General features: G+C 38.4%; 1 protein-coding gene across 5 annotated transcripts; it reads right to left on the reverse strand.

The window, feature by feature from the left end:
* TRA2A (transformer 2 alpha homolog) lies at nt 1-24,253 on the reverse strand. 5 transcript variants are annotated; one of them, XM_059484201.1, is made up of 9 exons: nt 24,022-24,197; nt 15,429-15,740; nt 15,016-15,149; nt 13,317-13,482; nt 10,638-10,826; nt 2,462-2,577; nt 1,922-2,029; nt 1,158-1,225; nt 1-979 (listed from the first exon to the last, which is right to left on the reverse strand). In XM_059484201.1, the coding sequence occupies exons 4-9, from the start codon at nt 13,347-13,349 to the stop codon at nt 969-971; spliced, it is 525 nt and encodes a 174-aa protein (XP_059340184.1). In that variant the 5' UTR covers nt 13,350-13,482; nt 15,016-15,149; nt 15,429-15,740; nt 24,022-24,197; the 3' UTR covers nt 1-968. The 5 variants fall into 5 exon arrangements, with proteins under 5 accessions (XP_059340184.1, XP_059340194.1, XP_059340157.1 ...); XM_059484211.1 differs by lacking the exon at nt 24,022-24,197 and adding an exon at nt 16,533-18,671; XM_059484174.1 differs by lacking the exon at nt 15,429-15,740 and having other exon boundaries at nt 24,022-24,253.
* Nucleotides 24,254-24,959: the final 706 nt, after the last annotated feature.

Here is a 24,959-nt window from a genome sequence, read left to right on the forward strand (position 1 = left end):
TTATCAGTGGACTTAACTTTTATTGAGGGGGAAAAAAAAGGTTTACACATAGCTGTAGGTTTTTCCATCCATACTTCCAAAAGTTCAAAAAGGACTGGAAACAAAACTTGCTCCATCATTATTTCAATACCAAAAAATTGGCCATTTTTTCTTTCATGAACAGCAAATTATATAACTAATTGCTATGTTCAATAAATATTTTTCTCTTGCACCAATTAAGAGGAAATATTCAATGAAGTACCACAAAGACCCCAGGAATTTAACAATTTCAATTTCAACTGTTATCCACTGTGTAGCAATCCAGAAACTTTTTTCTATAAAACACACAGCCTTAATTTTGAGTGTACAAGGACCTATTCTCCCAGTCAGTCAAATACCAAACTCTGATCTAGCTCAAATAGTCTACTTTCAAAGCAACTACTTGACAAAAAAAAATTTAAAAATCCTCTGGTTCATGACTATCTAAGCAAATTTATCATTACAGAAAAGACTCAAAGTCATTACTTGTTTATCAAAGTAATAGGTAAACATTTTAACAGAAAGATTAACAAGTTACTTGGAAATGCAGGTTTATGTTAAAGTATCCGAGTGTGTATACTACATATGACATGCAAGCTTTAAAAATATCAATGCTCTCTTCTGATTAGTCAGGAGTCCAACTGTTTTAGAAATAAAATAGGAATGACTTCCAAAATGTATCAGCACTTTGGGGTTTTCTATTTTTTTGCTCAAGATGTTTTACTACACAAAAACTACAACAATTACAATATTTAAGAGTATTACAATAAGAAGGGGTGGAAAATAGGAATACTTCAACTGAAAATATGTATATTCTAAATGAACCAAAGACTTGTGAAAGAGCTGGAAGGAGGACAAGAAAGGGAAGATGGAAGGGAAAGCAGTAGGGAAGCTAAAGATCTGAACTTTGTATTTAAAAATCAAGTCCTCAACTGTAACTCTTCTGATCTTCAGTAGCGCCCTGGAAAAAACAAAAGATGACAAATTACTAATCACACAATCATAAACTAACTGTACACATTTTCTCAACTTAACTGTGTCCAGCTTTTTTTGCTTTCACATTCAGAATTCCAATTGATCAATTCATGTAACAACGTTTATGTCAGCCAGATCCTGTTTATTCACTTGTATTTACTTACTTGGACTATAGGAACGGGATCTTGATCGCGATCGGTATCGACTATAATAGGGCGATGGTGATCGTCTCCTTTAAAGGAAATTAAAAAAGAAACCAAACAACATCCATTATGAAAGGAGCCTTATTCACATCACTTCTACAGAACAGAACCACTTCCTTAGCACTGAAAGACTTGGCCTGCATGAATGATTTCTGCTTTATTTGGCTGTGGCTTATGGTCATTTAATAAATGCTTTTATATTTCTCTATTTGATGTGTTTAAACTCTAAGATATTCCCAGACAAAGAATTTAATAAACTCTCACTAGCCTTACAAACACATAAAGTGCTTTTCCAGATGCCTACAATTCTTGTTGAACAACATTCTCTGAAACCAGATAACTTTCAAAACAGCAAGATGGTTATGAAATGTCAAGCATTAAAAATCCCATCTACAAATAATCCCTTTTTAAACAGCAGTGTGTATCAGCTGTCCCTGGTTCTATATACAGCATAGAAAAATTAGTTCCCTTTTTATCTGTCCACTTGATTCCTGGGATACATGGTCTACACCTCCTTAACACAGCAAAATTAACCCCTTGCCCAACAGAAAAACCAAATTACATAAACACTGAAGATTCTGACTACTTCAGTCCCATAAAACCTAAGGGAATGAGGCTCTAACACATAACAGATGTATGCAGAATATTGCTACGAACTGAGTATGTTTTGTCATCTGACTTTCCAACAAATCCACTGTTACAGAAATGAAATAAAGATAGGGTACCTGTATCTGTAGTCATATTCTTCATATCTGTCATATCCTCTGTCATACCCCCTATCATAGTATGAGTCCCGGCGACGACCTGCTCCACCGCCACCACCTCCTCCACTGCTATTAGGGGAAAAGAAAAAACAAAAACAAAACCCCCTTCATATATCTAGTCTTCATCTTGAGTTAATTATTAGATAGATAAATATAAATTATTTAAAATATTTTTAAGTGGTCTTGTAGTAAATCAGACACTTAAGACTGTATCACAGAAATATACAGACAAAGTAGTTACATAAAAACACGTTCAAAATCTCCCAGAAAAACGAGGGATTTGATGTTAATTCCCATCAAAATCAAAGGCAAAGGGGCACCTTAGTATTTCAGCAGGCTAAGGATACATTAATTGATCATGCTGGATATTATTTTTTATTAACAGGTCCTTCAATATTTCTACAAATCAAGATACAATAAACAACAGTAGGATTTAAGAGGTGTAGGTTAGTAATTTCTTGAAACAGAATCTAGCATTCAGTTTAAATCCACCGAACTCACTGTGTTGGTCTGCCCATGTAGATGCCTGGGGTGGGTGTATGCGCTCTTTTGGTGATTGAATAATCCACTCGAATCCTTCTGCCATCCAGCTCCATTCCATTTGCATGCTCCATTGCCTGCAGGAGAGACAAGGAACAGGGATGTGACATCTGCAACCTACTGGTAACTATGGAAGACTATGCACAAACACATTATTTTCCACCAGAAAAACAAGCCCGGAACTGGTCTTGTTTAGACTGGTTACTAGTGCCCCACTGTGGCGACTGGCTCATCTCTTGTCCCCATGCCTGTGTGCCGGTGGTGTCACAGGGCTGCACTGGGGGGCCGAACTAATGCGACTCTCAATCCTGTTTAAGGGAGCACAGGCTAACCACTAACACAGCCACTCTCACTAGACTTTATCTTCTACCCATCTGAAAGGCAAACTGAAAGTCAAACCAGCTTTTTTCTGAAAACTGCATCTTTCCCAGCGCCGTCTCTGCCCCAGAGGGGACGGGCGGATTCAAAAGCTGTGCAAAACAGTGGCTTCCTGTAGGGTGCATATGGCCGGATTACTGCTCGTCGGCTGCCATTTCATGCTCTCCCAGCCTCCTGCCATCTCCCTTACAAGGACCTACTTCAGCAGAGCTTAGTAAAATGGCGGGTTCAGCCTACATGGATACCTAATTACAACCTTCCTCCCCACTCCCTCTCACAATAGCAGCTCGCTTAAGTGATACACACAAGGCTCCGCGCTCAGATGCCCGTGCCTTCAGAGCTGCCCGCAGCCCCTGCACGCACTCGCTGGGTGTTCCAGCCCCAGCTCCTCCACTCTGAGAATCAATACAATGGCCTTTCACAAACTCAAACCATCAAAGTAAGTTATTCAAAGGAGCACAGTGAACTTTTGAGACTTACATTCATGCAAAAATAACCTAAAAACCCAAACCCCAACAAATCCACAACAATTAATTTTAAAAGCTAATGATGGACTTGAAATGATTTTTTTTAAATTTGCTTTTTGAATTTTAATAGCTTTTGTTATCTGCTCCCTGAAAAGCCAATACACACCACTTACTTCTCAACACTAAGCACAGCACTTAGTCCAATACATATTATTTCAATTTTTCATGTCTGGAGAAGAGACGCTGTTACAATCTTGAGTTAAAGAACATAACCACTTTGCTATTTTTTTATCTACAAAAAACAAGACACAACCTCAAAACATGAAGGTGGCTCTAAACAGACAACTTTTTTCTTCTTTTTAATAATAAAGCATTTATTCAAAAATCTCAACTCTAACAAGAGCCTCACTGAACTTACATACAAATTGTAAAGGAGATACAGAAACCTGATATCCATATGATTTAACTGCTGTGTCCAAACTGGAGGTGACTGATGATCACTGATGTATTTATTGAGAGTTAGTATTTTAGTAATGCTGTTTGTGTCCATACTATATCGCCACCTAGTGATTTGTGTTCCTGTACAAAACTAACTACATTTAGCCAACTGCAAGGCACAGCAAAGAGCATTTCAAGTCTTTCAATATACACTCAGGTATATTTTGTGACTAAAACACATTCCTCAGCTTTAGTCTTCTAGCCTTAACACTTTTTTTTCCCCACAAGGATGATATAAATGAAAATAAATCTGTGTGTGCATCCTAGGAAAGTATGTGTGCACAAGCCTAACAATGAAGGCTGCAAATATCTGGCTGAAAAATTACCTCTGTGATGAAACACATCTTTCTGGAAATGCAGTAAGTTAAATTCTAAGAAATTTTCTGCAGCATGGCATTTTCAAGTCCAGTCAACAACTTTCAGAATAATAAGCTTAGCTGACAAGAAGCCACCTCAAATACAGAACATCTGGCGTGTTTGTCTTATTCAGTTAAGCCAACAAACACCTCTTCCAGAGGAAGATTTCTTTGACAGAGGGAGCAGTATAGAGAAGACCAGCATACCAGCAAGAGAAATGAAGAATTAATTTTGAGAGCTGGCTGTTTTAGAAATACCAGGAAATGTGTTACATTTCAGTGTATAAAAATCATGGTTACCAGACTGCACAGAACTCCTGACACCCTAGTCATAATATCTAATGTCCTACCAAATATTAAAACATTTTCCTTTTACAGCTGTTAGCAATAATTGCCAACTAAAAAATTTAAAATAGAGAAAATCTTTAATAGATAGACAAAAACAATAAAGCCTCATAGTTCTGACTGCATCCCCAAACAGGAAGGCCAAAACCTACAATTAATAGTATAGATCACTCATATTCAGTAATTAGCAACTGGAAATTGCTTCTAAAGAGAAGATTCTCTGCACCACTCTTAACTGCACACCTCTGGGTCTCTGAAGTGAAGTACTTATGCTGGCATTATTAGGTAAGGACTGCTGCAAGATGACAAAAAGCCCTCTCTGAAAACCTGAGTTCATGTAACTGATACAACAGTATTTATTTTGTATGAAGGCTGTAAAAATATGCAAGTGATCCTAATCACTGCCGCTTCTGTGCTTTATTGAAAGTTAAAGTAGTTTACAAGAAAGTTTTGGGGTTTCACAAAATTTTCTTACTGCATGTCATATTCAAAACAAATTTCACTTTCCTTTTCTTGATGGTTTTAGGTGTGCATGATAGCCATGTTAAGAATATTTCAGTGTCAAAGAGAAAAAATTACATATTATCTCTAAAAACGCCAGATTCTCAAATACTGTTCAATAAATTCTCAAATACTGTTTAAGATGATGAAATGAAACTTTAAAAAGAAAAAAATCAAATAATATTGGATTTTAAGACACACAATACCCTCTTAGGAGTCTTTAAACAGTCAACAATCTATTTTTATTACAACCTAGATTATTTTCCAAATATCTGAATGTTGTTACAAGACTTGCATGGCTTTTGCAAGAGGACAGTAAGCAAGAACACAGCATTCCTATAAACATATAATAATAATTCTAGTTGCAAATTCTATGGAAAACTTGATTTTTGTAGGCTAGAATACACACCTACATGTTTGCAGTCAGAGCACAGAACTAGGATTGGGAATGGCATAGGTTCAATTTTGGATCACATTTTTAAAGTTTTGGAGTTTTAAATCTTCAGCAGACTATCCATAAGAAGAAAACTGATTATCTATAAGGTGTTAATTTCACCAAATGGGCAGTTCCTGAACTACAGTATCATCTCCAGTGGCTCAAAAAAGTCAGAAAGCAATAAATTTAAGAAATATTTCAAGTTCATTTGATATTTAATGCAATATGTACTGTTTTCTATATGTATGACCAATTAGGTAGATAGAGTAAAACAAGTTTGGAAACACAACTTCTAATTAAATGCGCAAACTTACATGGGTGGCTGATATTAGTTAACCAAGAATTCACTAAAAAAATTAAGATAACTATTTCAATAACTTTCAATCACTACAAAGTTAAGAACATACAGACTGAATATGCTTAAATAGCCAAACACAAGCAGTTTATATTGTGACTTATTTTGAAAATATGTTCTCACAACTTAAAAATAACCTCCCAAAGTACTGCCTTTTCTTTTCCTCACTGTAGTTTTGGGGGTTTCTTTGATTGTTTTTTACTCGAAGTTCTTGTCTATTGCATTTAATGACACTGAAAAAAACATCATCTCCACTCCGTCACAGGTACAGCAAGGGACGAAACACACAATGGATTAGATTCCCCCCTCCAGTAACTGATTACTCATTTACTTCTGGATTTACTGAGAACAACTGAAAAAAAAAATCTGACGGAATTAACAAAGAAACTTATCTTTTTACACTTGCTGCAGTCTGCCAAGTTCAATTCAAGTATCCATTTCACTTTCAAACAACATTCAATTTACATTCTCTAGTTTGAGATTTCAATGACAACTTTTAAACATATACAATTATGAGCTTCAGCATTGATGGATTCAATGTATTATTTTTAAAGCATACTGTAGAGCTTCACAGTCAAGAAACACAGGATTTTAGAGAACCAGAATGAAGAACTGGATGTTCCTACAAGTATTAGCAACTTCATGGTATTTCAGAGTCTCCAGAAGTCTGTAACTTGTAATTCCAAACATCTGAGACCTTCTAGTGCTCTTTTCTGGTATATCAAGGGTTGTTTTTGATACCATGAACAATACTTAAACCATTTCTTCAACAAGCCATGGGAGTTTTGTTCAATAACATTGGTTCTAAGCTAGTCTGCTTGCACCACACATTTTATGTTTTTCAAGTTGAACTGATAAACTCCATTATTATTCTGGTTTTTGGCAACTGAATGATGTTACTGGTTTGTGTTGATTGTTAATGAACAGCACTTCAGAAAATGGTTCTGAAAAGATGCTCAAAACTTTTTGAAGAACATCTAACTAGCATTAGAAAATTCCATATTGCCAACAGCTGCTGTAGCTGATGCTTCTTAGATGAGTTCCTCCTACAGACAGTACATTCATAGTAGCCTCAGTTTAAACAACTAAGACTTCACAGTCTGAGCTACTGAAAAGCTGGTTTAGCAGCATATGACATCCCTGGTAACTGTAGTAAGAACCACGTCCCTAGAACAGCCAGCACTTTTCACTCATGATTTTCTCAACTTACTGTTAAGTAAAACCCTGACACAATCAATTCCTCCTCCATCAACCTAATTTTTTTCTCATCCTAGTACACAGAAGTTAGTAATCCTCTTAAACACAGAAGGAAAGTCCTTATGTGATGGGCAGATGAATATCCTCTATAATTTCGTGAAAACATTGCAAAACAATATTGCAACACTGAAGACTATGTAAGAGAGTGTGAGAAACAAGTCTTGAACAGATGTTTACAGATATTGCCCTTTGCATGGTGCACACACAAAGGACTTGCACATTCTGAGGACTTGGAAAAGGGTGGCCAAGACAAGACACTGCACCACCTAAGGCAAAAAAGCAATACTAAATATTTTTAAAAAACCAACAACTTCTTGAAATAAAATAACTTTACAATAAATTAAACCCTCTATATCCCCTTTCTAAAAACAGGCACATAATGACAGAAGCTTTTCAAACAGGCTTTGAACAAGCTGACAGACAAGAACATTGGCACAGCAAATCCTCAGGTTCCCATACAATCATTAGACACTCATCAGTTGTTTCCTAGACATCCATCAGTCCTTGACATTTACTGTCTGCTATCACACTTTGAACTGAAGACAGTGTCCACAGCATCTTCAATATGGATCAAAACCTAAGAATCCAGTCGAGTGTTATTTTGCAAACACTATGCAATAAAAGACATCTGATGGAAAAGGAACCTTCTGTCTGATCATGAAGTTTCATCTTAACCTTGGCAGGGTTTCAAAGAGAATAGAACATATTCTACAAGAAATCTCCTGGACTGGACACATGCTTTGAAAACTTCTTTCTCAGTCCTGTTGTAGTGGAATGTCTGAAGCTACTGTGATGCTTTGGCAGCTTCTCTGTGTAGTAGTTATCAAAAGCGAAGCTTCTGTTCCTCTTTATAATCAAGATGCTCATGAACAGCTAACAACAAGGCTGCTATGGTGTCATAATCTGAAATTTTAGAACAGTTAAAGTAAAAATACACTTTAAAACTGCCCCTTCTGTATTTTTAGAACACTGAGAAGTATCACCTTTAAGAAATGCTATTTTACATTGTCTTTGGAGTTCCAATACATCGATCTAGTTGACAACTTAAAATGTCTTTACCACCATATGGCCACTGCACAACTTGGTTTCAGAATCACGACTCACAGCAACACTTTAACTAGTTCAATAACTGATCCAGTTTGTAAAAGTGGTAGGATGACAAAGATCCTGAGGGATTTTTAGCTGCACGAGAATCCATGCACAACTGACAGTAATTAATCTTTAAATTATGAAAGCTTAAACATACCTACTCACAATTAATTTGATGTAAATTTTTAGTATTACCTGTATTTCAGAGCAGGTCTGCTGAGAAGCTTCCCTATGCTAGCCTTCCTGAAGGGCAATAGTAGAGACTATGAAAAATCCAACTTTTTCTCTAGAGTTCTACTCTCATTTAATCCATCTATCTTTATATGGGGTTGTAATTTAGTTCAATATATCATCTCTTTATTTAGATGTTTTGGATGTTGAAGGTTTGGGATTCTGGTTATGGTTTTTGGTTGGTTGGAGTTTTAAAAATTATTATTATTTTTAAGAGGAGTTAGTTATTCAGAACAGAAGTAATTCAAGTGTTTACCTTTAGTCTGAAAAGTTGAGTATGCATATCTTCCAAACACAGAATGCTACATTTCTTTCAGTGTTCTTCTACAGGGACTGTTGCAAAATTTCACACCTACAGCTGTCTAGCTATATGTCTGTATATACCTACTTTATATATCTCCCCTTTTTCTACACCAGCTGCCACTTACTGTCATCTTCAAATTTGTCCTCAAGGTTAATGAAATAAGTCAAACAAGTTTTGCTTCTGTCCTTTTTGCCAAAATATTTCAGTTATTTAAATTCCAGGTGTTGGGAGAGTTTGCATCCTTTCCCCCTTTTCAGGCACCAATCCGTTGGAGAAAAGAAAAATGGGTTTAATTACATTCCAAATTATTTTGGTTCCTGCTTAAGGCCCTAATCTTTACTTCTGTATTTCTGAATGGAAGTAACATCTCTTTTTCAGTTTCATAGCATCTGCCAAAACAGCTTTATGCTAAACAAATTACTTCATGCTATTTACATGGAACATTTTAAGAAATGCATGGTATCACGCATGACCATTGCCCGTGGCAACCAGGGGAAAAAACCTACCTCTAAGGACATATGAAGCTTTTTAAAAAAAAAAGAAAAAAAAAAAGAAAAAAAGCTGTACCAGCAGACAAGACTGGTACATGGATGTGCCAAGGAATACTGTGCAAGTATTTCAGATGCAAAATGTTTTACAAAATAGCCACTTTTTCAAAATCCCAACAAATTCAGTGTGCAAAGAAATACAAGTCTAGAAGTGAGAACAGAGCAGGCCATCAAAGACAGATAGATATACAGCTATCCATCCCATTAATCTCTCGACCAACCTCTCCAACTGAGACTGCAGGAGAATACAGAAGGGACACTAAAGGAAGGTTTGTGTCCTTTTACTTACCTCTGTAACTTGCAACAAGCACACACATATACATCCAAGACTACTCTTCCCATAAACTGATTCTGGATCATACCAGAAGTCAAACACAAGAACTTAGTTCAATCAAGCAATCCAAGTTTTTTTTCATTTAATTATCATCAAGTAGCAGCAGCATTCTTATTTTTCAGCTCCTGATAGGTTCCAGAGCTGTCATTCTCCCTGCCTTCAAGACTAAATGATCTATAAAGAGAGGAGTCGTATTTAGTATCTCCTTATAAATAAAACCTGGCAAATGCACACAGAATCAAACAGCACATCTGCCCAAACCTATTAATCCATGAACAAGATGAAGTCTGTCCCAAAGAAAGAGATGCACACAACGCAGACCTTAAGTAGTTTTCAGAGAGTGCCTTTACTTTTAATAGCAACTTTATCTACGAATTTCAGTAAAGGTGGTAAAGTTCACGGTATCATTATAGGGACAAAAAAACTACTGCTTAATGTAAATTGTGGTGGATCATAACACAGGCTGCTGTTCATATTCTTTGATTCTTTCCTTACAGATCTATTATACTAACAACTCTGTCTGGCTATTAACAGCTACCTGTTAAACAACAAGGAAAGCAACTGGCCAAGGCACAAATCAAGACAAACCCCACTGTTTTTCAAATGTACAATAACATGCCTAAAAGGAGAAAATACACAAGGAATCACCAGAATTTTCATTCAGAAAACAACTTAAAGTTTTAACTTCCAAAATGTCTCAAAAATACTTGGGATATAGAAGCCTTAAAGATTTATTTGCATTTTGAAGTAACAGACTAAAATCAAAGTCCAGAGCTCATTGGTGATTTAATATGACATTTAGGATATTTAAGATATTGAGCATAAGCTTATGCTCAATATCTGCCCATGTACCTGAACTCAAATGCTTGATTTGTTTAGAACTGCCACATTGCTTGAACAAAAGATTTAAAATTAATCTCAGTGTGAGAATGTGCTAGTGAATACACACTCAAAAGCTTGTTGTCTTTTTTTACAGACAGTTAATGAAGATAATGCATAAAGAGCACACCTGAAAAAAGTAGCAAAGCATGCATTTACCTCTTTAGAGTCATCAATTCTCTCAAAATAAACAAAAGCAAATCCTCTTGACCGTCCAGTCCGCTGATCATAAACCACATTGACACCAGTGAGAGGTCCGTACCGGGAGAAGACTTCACGTAAATCTCTCTCAGTAGTGTACAAACTGAGACCAAACACTCCAAGACAGGTATTGGGATCTGGATTAGCCTGGTAACAAAAATGTTCAACTCAATTAGTTTTATTAAACCCATTAAGCTTTTTCTACCTTGCACATCTAAAGATTGCATGGATCTCCAATAAACAATTAGTTTTCATTTCTAAAAAAATTATTAAAATTTGAATATTCTTATATCAAAAATTATCAATTATAAAAAATTTAATCTGAAGAAAACTAAACAGGTAATACACAGTTTAACACATTAACAGTTATCATTCTAATAGTAAGATTGTTTCAAAAAGCAACTACTTTCAATGGTTTTAATTTTAGAAAAAAGACCAAGACAAGTTTCCCATGTTGGGAAAAAACAGTTGATAAAAATTATCATTCTGATATACAGAAAAGCTACAGAACAAGAGGAACCCATGTTACTAGTATTTCATATTTAAACTACCAAGGGGCAGACACCACACACAAATCCGTGTTGCAGACAGGTCAGCCAGCCTGAACTGCCACCTTCAGCCCTCTTGCATGGTCATCACAGGCACTGTGAGTGCACACTGCCTCCAGCTGCCCACACTGCATGGGAGCACTTGAGCTCCTAAGCACAGGCAACTGAACTATCATCTAGCTCCTACTGACACTTCCTCCACCTCAGCATTTCCTATCCAATATACTGAAAGTCAATATTTACACTTGTAAGTTAATCTTTCCACTTGTAAACGGGATGAAAGGCACCTGATTCTTTCATCTAGAGAGCGACAAGTGTTGAAGGCCAGTTCTGTGAAACTGTAATCCAACAGCATGCATATTTCTTTAGCACAAAACTTCACTCTCGATCATGATGTGGGATACTTAAAAAAATTCAATTCATCTAGACAAAGTCAAATATGTAATAGTACAAGGTACAAGTTGTCTTTTAGGTTCAAAATTTCTTTACATGCCAGAGAATTTGTATCTAATGCCAAATCCTCTGTAAGATTATTTTGGTCAAAAAGTTTTTCATGTTTTTCAGTTAGGTGTCTGGCACCTGTACTACCAGATGCAGCAATTTAAAACACCAGCAACAAGCACAGAGATTTATTGTTTCTGCCAAAATAACAACTAGAAGCTGACACAACTGAAAGTTGTATTTCAGTTTCAGTAAGTCATCTATGAATTATAATTTATGCCTCAGTGCCTGCTTTTCAGCCTGATTCAAAGACTGAAAAGGTTTAGATCTTCTGTCATATTTTTTTCAGCACATTTGCTCAGGAACCTATTGCGAAAATAAGATGCCTGCACTATTCATATATTTGAAATTCCTTTCTTTCCATTTGTCAAAGTTCAAACTTCTGTTTTAAGACATGAATATTCTGCAACTCCACACTATAGCTAAAGAGCACAAGACTTGGCAGTTTGTAACTCAAAAGTTTGAACTATACACATCAAGATTTGTATTTTTTACTCCATATTTCAATGGCACTGGCAACTATACTAATTTTATTACTAAAATCCTCTAAGTATAATAAAATCTGTCATTTAAATAATTGTTCAGGTAAATTCCTCCCCACATCCATACCTGTTGCATGTTTTTAACATCCCTCTTACACTTAAACCCCATGAATTCTTCCAAGGCAAGAGACTACTGAGATCAGTCTGCAGACCCTAAGTGCCAAGTGACAACTGCATCACCACTGGAAGGCCTAAAATGATTGTGGATGACTAAAGGGCAACTTCTGTATTAGGTTTTTGTACTGCCTCCCATCAACCCAGTATGCAAGCTCTCTCTACAACAAAAGAAGTGGCAAAATTGCTTTCCAATTCTCAACCCCAACCACTCTGCTGTTACAAAGAAGGACACAAGGAGAAATCTCGGAATGACAGGATTAGTATTTTAGATTTTTGTTGGTGTAGCTATACTTCCTCCTGCTCATAACAGAGACACCTCTCATCTATATTTTGAAAGACTTACTGCACCTCCTTTCCACAAATGTAAATTTTTCTAGTCTACTATAAAGATTTACTTATTACCTAATAACACAAGGCTTTACTTCAAGGTAAATCAAATGAAACAATCAGAAGCCTAAAATCACAAGCAATCTCCAACATATGCTCTATAAGCAAATAAACACTTGGGAATTTCCTTCTATGGATCCCTATGTCAATCTTATCAATACTTTCAGGTTGCCAGCATACACAGATGTGGTCTCATTTTTGTAAAGGTTATATACTTTTTTAACAACAACAAAAAAAATCAGAACAGCTTAACTTCTAGAGCTGACTGAAGCCAAATGTCACCATACCTGCACATACTGACTTGCAGTAGAATGTTTTTCAATTAAATTCTACAACTTCCCTGCCAGTTAGTTGCAGGTCCAGGGAGTAAGCGTTCAACTGTAAGGACAGAGACTGCACCACACATAACCCCCACTCCCACCCAATCCCTGTATCCTCCAGCGACAAACCAGCAGGTCAAACTCAGCCTGCAGTAACCTGGGCTACCCTGATACAAGGAGCAATTGTTGTGTCGATACTCAGCCTTTCTGAACATGACATACTCTGCTGCCAGTGTGCCTTCTCCTGTTGGACATTGGCGAGTGACTGCGGCTCCTGCGCCGACGGTACTCTGGCGTGTACGATCTGCTTCGAGAGCGTCGCCTATGGGAATGAGAATGGGATCTGGAACGGGTGTAACGTCTGTGCGAATGTCTTCTGGACCTGGATCTTCGACAAACAGAGAGCCTCCAGTCAGGGCAAATGTGTATGGCCATCATTTGTTGAACTCTAAACAGTACATCTTCTAGAGAAAAATCTTTTCTTAGATGGTGTCTACAATATTAAACCCATTAAGCTTTTTCTACCTTGCATACCTAAAGATTGCATGGATCTCTAATAACCTGCTCGGTAGCACCATTTTTAACTCTTTGAGAGTACTTCTGACATACACTGAGGATTATATTCACAACAGCTTTCAGCAACTTCAGAGTTTTAACTTACATCAGCTTGGCTGTAACAACTGCACAGTGGCACAGAAACTAGATATGCCACACTATAAAGTACTATTTTGACTGAAAAATTGAAATATCTGGCAGGACTACAGTGCTGCAATATCTACAAGTAAAGTTTGTCTAGGCATGAAAATTACTCCAGACCAAAAAAAAAGCAAACATCTGCTCTAATCCTCAAACACTTCTTTGCAAATGCCTTGCTGATAATAAGCTGTTTAAAACAACAGGTAGGTAATCACCTAGCTAAACACTGCAAGAAACTGTAACATGAGTTGAACTTGGGCAATTCAGAGCACAGCAACTCTTTCAGTTGCTCTGGTACAAAGTGTATAGATGGAGAAGATGTATTACTGATCTCTCCCAAGAACTGGGAAGGAGATACAACGTTAAGACTATTCCTCTTTCCCCTCTAGTGCTACAAATGCTGTTTTCTGTTTTCTCTCGTGGTTGGTAAAAGAAAGATTCAGTAGCTTTCCCCATTTTCATCAATATGTTGCTAAAAGGGAATAGAGAAGATAGGTAACATAAACCAGGTAATAGTTATGGCATATTTAGAGAAAAAAGCCTAAGACATTTCTCTTCTGATCCATGCAAGCTCCATCAGACCTGAAAGCTATAAAGCTTTACCTCCACACATCCATACTTGGGGTAGAGAAGGACAGAGAAGACATGTGCAGCATTGAAAAATTAATTTAAATCTTAAAACTCTCATAAATTAAGACCGCACCCAATGTAAGACATAGTTTTTGATTATTTTTTTAAAGCCTCCAATGAAATAATGTCCAGAACATTCACAAACACTGTTTTCCAGTAGTTCCAACAGTGAGACAGCTTACTCTTTTTATGTAACCCTGATGCCTTTGCGCCAGGTTGCACTTGACTTTTTTTACTTCCCCCCTAAAGGAAAGGTCCACACAAGAATTCCCACATAAACAATTTCAGGAGAAGGAAGCAGCTTCACAAAATTGAAATGCAATCCATTTTCTATCTTCTGGAAGAGAGAAACCTACACATTTCAGCTGTGATTTCTACATTGCTACTTTTAATTATAGTATTTTCTCTATTTGTACCCATGAAATCATTTCCCAACTTTGTCCACCTGTATGAGCACAAACAGGCAAATTAACATATCCCTGTTAATACGTCCCAAAAAATTTGTAATTTCTACAACAGGGGAAAAGAAACTTCACCAACCTACCAAAACAACAGCAGTAACACTGAGCTGACATGAATAACTTTCTGAACTTACCTTGATTTTGATCTTGACCTAGAGTGCGACTCAGAGTGTTTGGAAGCCCTCGATGGACTGCGAGATCCTGACCTGCTCTCTGATTTTACACGAGCAGGACTCCCAGCTGGAGATTTTGACTGGGAGCGAGACTCCTAACAAAAAAGACAGTATTAAAAATGGTATTGGTTGTGTAAATGCCTAACTCCTAACATTTAAAGTACAGTAATTCTATTATATTGATTGCTCCTGAAAAACAAATGGTTAGGCAATACCCTCCAAAACAAATTTCGTTTTGCTAACCCACTGTTAATATTGTATGCTTGCCTCAAATAGGTCCCTGCTTGAACCAGATCACCAATTCTCTATTAACTAAGTAATCATGCAAATTCATCTACAACTTGATCATACAGACACTGGAACATAAACCATACATTTACTTAACCTAGGACCCATTCATTCTTCCAGATTCTTTTAATTCTACTTCACTCTTGCTTTCTACTTTTCTTCATTCTTCATTGAGTTTTTCATTTTTCATACTTCGTGTATTCTTCCCCAATTCAAACAATTCATTATAGCCTTAAAAAAATATTCAAGTGCTTCTATCTGACCAATCTTCTGTTCAATTTTTTCCCCCATTCAATTTTAATTTTCTGATCTTTAATACTTTTCATTAGCCTTCTTTTATCTTGATTTATCTTCCACATTCTTGGAAAAAACTCTTCAATTTCTTCACGAACATTAACCTTAATGGAAAAAGAACATTTAGTATATTTAAGCACGTGGGGATTATAAAACTCTGCTGGAGTTCAGATGTTATCTACCAAATTGAAAAGCCAGCAGGTAAAGTGCAAGAAACTATTTTATAAAACAACTTTTTAAAAAAATTATCTTTAAAACTGTATAAGTGTCTATGTTCTAACAATAAGCTTACTGAGTTCTCAGTGTTTTACTGCATTTGCAAAGCTACCCTCCTCCCCTCTGAGATTTTTTTGTAAGATACATAGATACACTAAAAACTAATTAGCACAAATATATTGAAGCGTTGATATCAGTGATCCCCCCCCTAAAATAATAACTATGTGCTTCTCAATATTAAATATCCCAAATTTTACTCCTACAGATTACTAAGACATTCAATTCAACAGAATGGCCAAAGATTTCCAGTCAAAACTTATCTATGCACATACTTACTCACAAAACACATGCATATAGGTATAAGCAACATAAATTATTATTCTTGCTACTTTTTCTTCCTCATTGTTATCCTGTTTTCCTTATATAATCCATATAAACTAAGATGTAGAACCATATAGTTAAAGCAATCTAACAGAAGTAAAAACAGGAGGGGTTTTTTTCTTGCATGGTAAGGCACACAAGAGAAAAACTAGGAAAACAAGCAAACAAAGAGCAGGTTAGGATTTCCTCACATTTTATAGTGTACAGCATTTCTAGGGAGCTTAGCTATAGAAACCCCTACAGAACAGTATGCTATATACATTTGTAACTTCACAAAACACTTAATGAAAAATGCATACCAAGTTCCCCTCCCACAGGTGTCACATTTCAGGTTTATTTGCACGATTTCTCCGTCTGACTGTCTTCATAATTTTTTCTCTTTCTTACTCTACCCATGTCCACATTTGCAGTTTCTTTTGCAGTTAAAATTCTTCACTACCTTGGGCTGGGGTTCTTTTTCAAAGATGCTGTCTTCATATTTCCAGACAGTAAATTCACCAGAAATAGAACCTGAGAAGCTCCTTACTAACAATTATTGCAGCCACACTACCATTCCCCTTTACCTCAATAAAAAGGACAAAGGACACATGGAGAATGTCACCTACTAGGATGACAGGCATTGCCAAACTTTAATAATGAAGGCCAAATTCAAAGCTTGGCTGTGAACGGCGGCCCATACAAGCCTTATGAGGATAGCTATGTACTGAGCTAACTACAGGACTTCACTGAAATAAGTTATGTACATGCCTGTAAATATTACCAAATTCGGTGGCTTGACATTTGGAATTCACTGTTTGCAATAAACAAAAATTTCTCTTATAACCACTAGCATTACTTTTTTATCACCTCGCCTCTTTGTACTCTTCAATGTCTGACAGCCTCTTAAATTCTTCTCTTTATAACTCATCACTTGCAACAACTGCCAATTTCTCTGGGAACTATTTGTATTTCTCTCCCTAGTAAAAAATGATCAGTAATAAAGAAACACATTCAAAGTTACATCAGATTTTAAAAAACATCCTTGAATATAAAAGACAAAGAATTCACCCTCCTCAGACACTCCTTCTTCATAAGGATACTGCATTGTCCATACTTTTTACATCTGAAAGATCAATTCTTGAACAAGAACTCTGGAAACTTGAACAAAAATACAACCCCCACCCCATCCCCATATCCTGCACAATCTACAAGTGTTGGGAGGTGCCAAAAGTACCATGGACACAATTGCTCAAGTCAGCTTAGTGTTCTTAGCTGTTCAACTGAAGCATCTTACAAGACCACCCATAGAGTCTTTAATAATATCAGCTATGACACCAACTCTATATAAAGTTGACAAAAGCAAATATTACATACTTCCAAATTAACCTATCTGAAATTATCTGTTTTAGTCCCTTATGGGTTATATTCACAAATACACAACTTGAAAACTGCAGTGACAGAGGGGACCATGTAAATTCTCAGAGATTCTGACCTTCCTCAACCAAGTAACTGTGGATATAAGCTGCAGCTGAAGAGAGATTACCTGAGAGCAGTTGTACACTGTCACTGGGAAGCAATTACATCTCATCTTCTAATGCAACATAGTTCACCTAGTTACAATTCCTACAATGCTTCTAAAGGAGACTAAGAGAATCACAATAACTTGCAAAAGTTTAAGGACTTAAGGATGATGCTGAGAAAGTTCCTAGTAATATTTATATCAGCAAAACTACAGGCAGGGATTAAGGGATTCAGAGCTTCAAGGAATCACCAAGAGAGATTTTAGAGAATTTTTCTTCTCTACTTACCACTATAATCAAACAATTAGCAAGCTGTATATTAGTCTACACCACAGACCAACCCAATTATTCTTCATGAACCACTTATATCCATTCTGCAATACGTATGACAAAAGTACTCAACACTCTTAGTATGTCATCTTTAACATAAGAAAGCAGACAACTCTATTACCCCAATGCACTGAAATACCTCAATTTTGTACCAGCCTTAAAGCAACCTATGCATTCTCATCTTAGCTCTGTTATTACCACAGAAACTAAATATTGTGTAGGAGAGAAAAGACTAAAGTTGCACTTTGGATCGTCAGCACCACTTTCTCATCTTTCTGTCCTAAAGACCCTTAGTCATTCAAGGGCCACAGATGAGACTCAGTGTAAACTCAGCTCCTCATCCCACCACCTTCCTACAGACAGTACCTATCTTAAAGCCTTGGGCTTCCTTATGCAGCTGTCCAGTCACTACTTTCACCCTTGCAAACGTGTAAGCAGATAATTCACTATCCCCATGTCAAACTATCTAAGTTTGCTGCCACTAGAGTCTGCAGGAAAAGAAACAGAACTTCATAATACTCTTCAGATCAGACTTCTCTTTCAAAATAAACCCTGCATCTACCACTAACACTTTTCCAGGAAACACCTCTCCCCAAAACACCAAAAACCCACCCACACAAAAAACCCCAAACACCCTCCCCCCTGCCAAAAGTAATTACAAAAAAACTGAACTCAGTTGTAAGACTGTGCTTCTTCAGAGTAAGATGTAGTGGTTTCCTCAAATACACACCAGGAAATGGGACTAATGATTCACCAAGAATTGGAACTCAGAGCCAAAATTGTAGACAAACACAAAAATAAAAAAAATTTGCAGATTCATTTACTGATTCCCTGGATTAAATGCTTCTAGCTGTGCATTTTAAGAGAGTACTGAGGAGTATTTTTAATCCTTGTTATCTTCCTTCATTCCCAGGAAGTAAGAAACCAAAGTGATGTCTCCTCCACCCCCACTACTCCATGATCACATAAACCCCAACACTGAGCAACTACCAACAACTTCAGATGATCCATCTGAGCCGGGCATCAGTCAGTCCATGTATTTCATCCATACTGATAAAACTGCTTAACTGATCAAAAAGTTCTATCTACCACTTAAATTCCTTGCATCTTTCAAAAGAAATCCCACTTTCCAATGTCATTACTGTTTTAAAAGCATTTAAACACTTCTATACAGAGGAGAACTGCAGAAGTCTTGAAGAAGTATTCTTTCCATTTTCCACCCATCAAAAGAAGGTATGATAAAGAACACGGGGGGGGGGGGGGTGCCACAACAAACAAAACAAACAAGTGACCAACCAACCAACCCCTTTATCAAACCAACCAACCAAAACAATCTCATGTTCTTTCACACTACTCTTCTGTCCTGAACTTGTCATTCCTTACTCTAACTCTCACCTTACAATTTCAGAGTATGATGAAAGGCTATTAAAATTTAGAGTGAGATGCTAACTAAAAATAATGACATAAGTTTAAACTAAGCTTTCTATAGCAAAGCATGGGAAAAAAACCCCAAAATATTAAATCCCACAGAAATTTCAGGTGAAATTCAATTGACCTGGAGTGAAAAGAAAAGGATAGGATAAGTGGTCGAGCAATACCATTTCCAAAAATCTTGTTAAAAACTCCTGCCCAAACTAAAAAAAAAAAAAATGAAGTCAAACTCTATTAAAAGGGGACAGAAAAATCTAAGCAGTCAAAAAAGAAACATGAGTTTAGCAGCAGCCCACATTCACCAGATAAAAGTGTTAAGCTAGTGACATCCCATTTATGAGGACAAGATTATATTTTGGCAGGAATCTACCAACCTTCTTTGAAACTCAAAAGAGAAGTTAAATCCTTTTTGTTTCATACTGTGATCTGTCACTATACTAAAAAAAAAATGGATCCCTTAATTAGCTAATCTTCTATGACTATGACAATAGTACACATAATAAGCTTCTGTATAAAAAGCATCTTTTAAGTTGCTACCTAGAAGACATGGATATTTTAAAAGTTACTAACATAAGCAAACTTTATGTATTTCTCAATGATCCCACTTATGAAAAGAAAGAAAAGTCTTCAGCAATAAACTTTTTGAAATTACAAGCTCATCTTCTCACTGAGGCTTGAAAGTCACCTCTTCAGGGAGGGTTCTGTAGTCATTCCTCTACCAGACACGGAAGACAGCAAAAAAAACGTGTTCAAAAGGAGCGGTTTTCCCAGCTGGCAAGGTCCAGAACAATGCAAAATGTATGAAGCTTGATTAAAACAATAGAAATGAAAAATCAGGCTTGCAGAAGAAAAGCCTCACACACACTGTCATTAGCCGCTGCAGGGTGATCACAGCACTCTCCAAGGGAATGCAGAAGGCCTGAGCACCAGCAGTCCATTGTGCTCGTGTTTGAAAAGGTGTGGGAAGCAACATTCCTTCCTTTCCACACAGGTGGCAGGCTGCCACTGCAGGAGAGGTGTAATACAAGAGCTAAGCAAGCCCTTGGGACTTTTTTTGCCAAAGAAATAATCTCAAAGTTGATCAGTTCGGTAATTCCGTAGGTATCTAGGTATTTTGCATCCAAACTTCACGAAGCAAACACATGGCACTCTCCCAGCTGAACTAACCCAAAAGCCACTTGTGTACCTGTGAAATCCGCACCCTCCCTTCAACAGGATGGGCCACGTGCAAACTCCTGCATTTCTTGAAGTGGTTTATTACATTACACTATTTATTCCACTGTAAGACCCTGCACACAGCAGGACCATTAGAAGGAAGCCAATCAATACAGAGTTGTAAAATGGAATTTTACCTTTGTGGTGATAAAAAGTTTTGCCTATGTAGACAAACAACACATTAATACTGGAGAAAACTACTAAACGGTTAAGATTACAGAAATTAAATGTTACCAGAAGCTCAACAGAAAAAAACTGATCAAAGTTTCAAGTGGAGCTACTCAAGTGCAGGTTTGTTCAGACTCCCTTCTGTTCATTGCTCTGGGAAACATCTAAAGTTGCACCACGGATTGAACACCAAATAAACAATAGCCTAATAAAAAAATAACAAAAAATATGAAAGGAAGTAAGAGTTGCCTGCCATCTGACAGAAATAAAAGATAAAAAAACCTCATTTGTCTAATCTGCTCACAAAAAACATTCAATGGTGATAAAATACTTTGATGTTTCCAAAGCCAAGTCACTGGATAAGAAACACAATTTAAAATATTTTATTATTCTTAATGTCCATAAACTTAGCTCTAGCACATCCACTGTATTTTTAATTCCTCTGTAAATTTCTTCCTATTAAATCACCTTGCTTGAGGAGGAGGCTTTCTTCTGTTCAACCAGGCACAGTCTTAATACAGAACTTGCTTGAAACAAAGTTGAACTTGCTTGAAACAAGTTGAAACAAAATGACAGAAAACCAGAGCAGATGTTGATTATTCTGAGCATATTTGATAAACATGTGCTTTAAAAAAAAAAGTCAATAAAGGAGTCAGTTCAAGAAGGAAAAGCTCTACAATGATTTCACACACAATACTTTAGAAATGGAAGTTTTAAAGAGTGCAAACTAAGCAATTTAATTGAAAGTTATTTCCATCATTATTAATAGCCTATTCAGATAAGTTAATATGATTTTAAAATCATAAATTAGAGGCAAAGCACATACAGTATCTTACTGTTGATAAAATTAGCATTTAAAACAATTCTGCTGATACTCAACTTTCACTGAAGTGCTTTTGGGACAACATGCATTTACACAGATGAAATATAAAAGACCTTAAACTAAACTTAGAACACCCTTCCTCTCTCGGCATTCAGTTTTTAAAAACACATCACACTAATTAGCACTTAAACTGACAGGGGGTGGAAGAATTGAAAGGGTACTCAGAATTCTTATTCGTGCCAAATTCCATGAAAACAGGTTCTTTACAAACTTCCTTCCAGTTTCTGCAGTTCTCTCTCTCAATGAAAACTTCTGCTTTCCTCTCAGTGCCCAGTGCCTGGATGTAGCAAACTGAAGCACCAGGACATTCAGTGTCTGACAGTCCTGTCTAACTGGGAATAGCAGACTAAACACTGCAGCCTCAAAGTTCTATCTGCTTAACTTTATGCCTGTGAGCACTTCCAATGGAAATAAAAAATAAAGCATTACTCTGAAATAGAATTCCTTATTTCAAGAATGTTAGTACCATCACAACAAAGCAGTATTACTGAAGAAAAAAAAAACAACCAGAAAGGCTTACAAATGTTCTTCAGTAGAACCACAAAACTCCCGACTACAAATCAATCAAGTACCTGCCATTATGCTCAGGCATGCCTTATTGATTGAGAATTTTCAGTGTAGGGAGCAAAAACAAACGAAGTTTTCCAAATGAACACTCAACATAGCAGTTCTTTCCAACAGGTAAATTTTCCATCACAAAAAAAAAAAAAAACAACTGATAAGCAGAAGTCACAGAAACTGCTACTGTAGGACTTTTCAGACTTCATGCTCTCTCAAAACATTTTACTTCTACATCTGGGAGGAGGTGGTGTGCAGAAATGCTGAAAGTCCAGAGCTATAACAGCTTTGTAACAAAAGCAACAGACCCATCAAAGAGCCCAATACCGATGTTCTGACAACTAACCTAACTCAATTTCTTTCCTTACAATAACCCACACTGGGAATACAGACAAGAAAATAATCCTTAAAGATACAAATCTTGACTGTAAAATGGGAGATTACTGTCATCTTAAAAAAAGAAAAAAACAACCAAGCACGCTCACTGCTCAAGTTTCTGAAACTTAGCTGTTTCCCCTTCAAAGATCTGTTTATTTACCCCAATACTGCTTAGCTACCCAGCCACCTTTTGTCCAAGCAATCAACACAAGGCAAGGTTTTGTTTACCTCACGCGAGGAAGCAGCAGCAGTTATTGCATAGCTAGGTAAAGAACTTGCAGTCTATAGATTGTTTTTTAATCACCACAAAAATGGCAACAATAGCAATGCAAAAATAATTTGTGGAAGGTAATGCCGTTTTTTCAAGATTTTATTGCTTGTTTCCCCAGACAGTAGCTATGTATGTAACTGCAAGGCTGCTGTCACTGGATCATCAGAGTCACCAAGGGGATGCTCAGGTGTTCTTCTAAAAAAATCTCTTAAAAGAACAAACAAAAGAAAACCTCTGCAAAATTAAAAAAAAAAAAAAAAGTAAATTGTGATGGAGGAGCACACATTTTGTTCCTGCTTCAAGCAGCTTCTAATCCCTGCTTGCCTTGATCATCACTAAAAAAAAACCCCAAAAGCAATAAAAATGGAAGGGACCTGTCACACGTGTACGTGAAAACCCGCAGCCATCAGAGGGAAGACACAGGCCTAACGAGGTTACAAAGCCACAGCAGCTCGCTGGAAGCCTTCAGCTGCACGATCGATGACTTTCGATGGTTTAATAACGACGGCCGGAGCTCCCCAGTGGCGGAGGGGGCCCGGCCCGAGGCAGCTCCCAGCCAGGAGACACCGCTCCCCTCGCACAAAAGGACGCGCGCGGCTCCCTCCTCTTTCGGGCGGGAGGAGGCCCCGGCGGCCCGGCCGGGGAGCGGGAACGGGCAGGACAGCGACCTCCGGGCCCGGCGGCAAGCAGGCGGCTCCGGACCGCGGGAAGGGAGCAGAGCAACGGGGAGGAACCCCGGGGCTCCAGCAGCGCTGTCTGCACAGGCTCAGCCTGCGCTGGCTGGGCAGGGGCCGGCCCGCAGCACCGGGAGCCGGCGCCCTCAGCCCGCCGGGGCGATGGGAGCAGGGACCGTGTGAGGAGAGACGCGGGCAGCGGAGAGGGACGCGGGTCGTCACCCACGGCCCAGGCAAGCCTCGGGCGCCCGAAGGAGCCATTTTAGAGCCAAGATGCGCTGCCCCCACCCCCGCTAGGCCCGAGGACGCCGAGTGCCGCCACCCACCGCCTCCGGGTCCGATCCCCCCCGCGACACGGCCCGCGCAGGGGAGGCCACTCACCCTCCCCTCGAAGTTGTTCTCCTCCACGTCGCTCATGTCGGCAGAGTCCTGGCAAGGGGCTGGGGCGAAAGGGGGACGCTAGTCCCGATTAGCAACAACACCCACGGCCGCTGTTACCGCCACCGTTACCGCTATTGCCGCTATTACGGGCACTACCACCACAACCACCTCCCGCCCGCGCCTCCCGCACCGCCGCAAAATGGCGCCGCCGCGGCCGCTCCGTCTGCGCCCGGCACCGCGCTCGGGGCGGGGCCGCGCCCGCCCCTCACAAAGGAGGCGACGAGCGCTGCGGGGAGACCCGCCGCGCATGCGAGTTCCGCCGGCGCGGGAGCGTGCGCGCTGCCCCGCGGCCCCGCCCCGGCCCGCCAGGTAAGCGGGTGTTGCTGCCGAAATGTGGAATTTGTAAACAAATGTTCTTAAGAAAGGATGTTCTTTGATGTCTGATATTCGTGAGCTTTCAGGCCTAATGAGTAAGAAGGGAGATTTAATCCCTGAAACAGGCAGCTGTCAAGCAAACGGTGAGTGATGTGCCGGCGTTAGAAGGACAAATTAGCTGTCGGTAGAATTGCCTTGTCAAGGTTCAGGGCTGGATATGTTTCAGTGATATCCGACCTCAGGGGAGGCTAACTAAGCCTGGAAAGAAGGAGTTACCACTGATAGTGGACACAAAGAACGCAGAATTCACGGGCCGCAAGAACATGCGGCAGAACTCCCGAGATAAGGAAGAAACTGCTCAAAAGAACTTGGCGACTGTGCGGAAGCAGCCGCGACTGGCTAGAACGTAATTCCGGCAGGGGGAGATGTGTGACCGACTCACGGACCACCGACTCAAGGGAAGAGAAGCACTGAGCATGCGGGCTCATTAGCATGAGAAGCGATAGATTAATTAACCAACGGAAGATAGACTACTAATTAGTAAGAGAAGGAGGGAACTTGTA

This window comes from Ammospiza nelsoni, chromosome 1, assembly GCF_027579445.1.
Source record: "Ammospiza nelsoni isolate bAmmNel1 chromosome 1, bAmmNel1.pri, whole genome shotgun sequence".
Taxonomy (NCBI): Eukaryota; Metazoa; Chordata; class Aves; order Passeriformes; family Passerellidae; genus Ammospiza; species Ammospiza nelsoni.

Excerpts from the sequence above, each read along its gene's own strand:
- TRA2A (XM_059484174.1), bottom strand. The coding sequence starts at position 24,057 with ATGAGCGACGTGGAGGAGAACAACTTCGAGGGGAGG. Across the intron at positions 15,150-24,021 it reads AGAACAACTTCGAGGGGAGG|GAGTCTCGCTCCCAGTCAAA; the intron begins GTGAGTGGCCTC and ends CTTTTTTGTTAG. Across the intron at positions 1,226-1,921 it reads GAATATGACTACAGATACAG|GAGACGATCACCATCGCCCT; the intron begins GTACCCTATCTT and ends TTTCCTTTAAAG.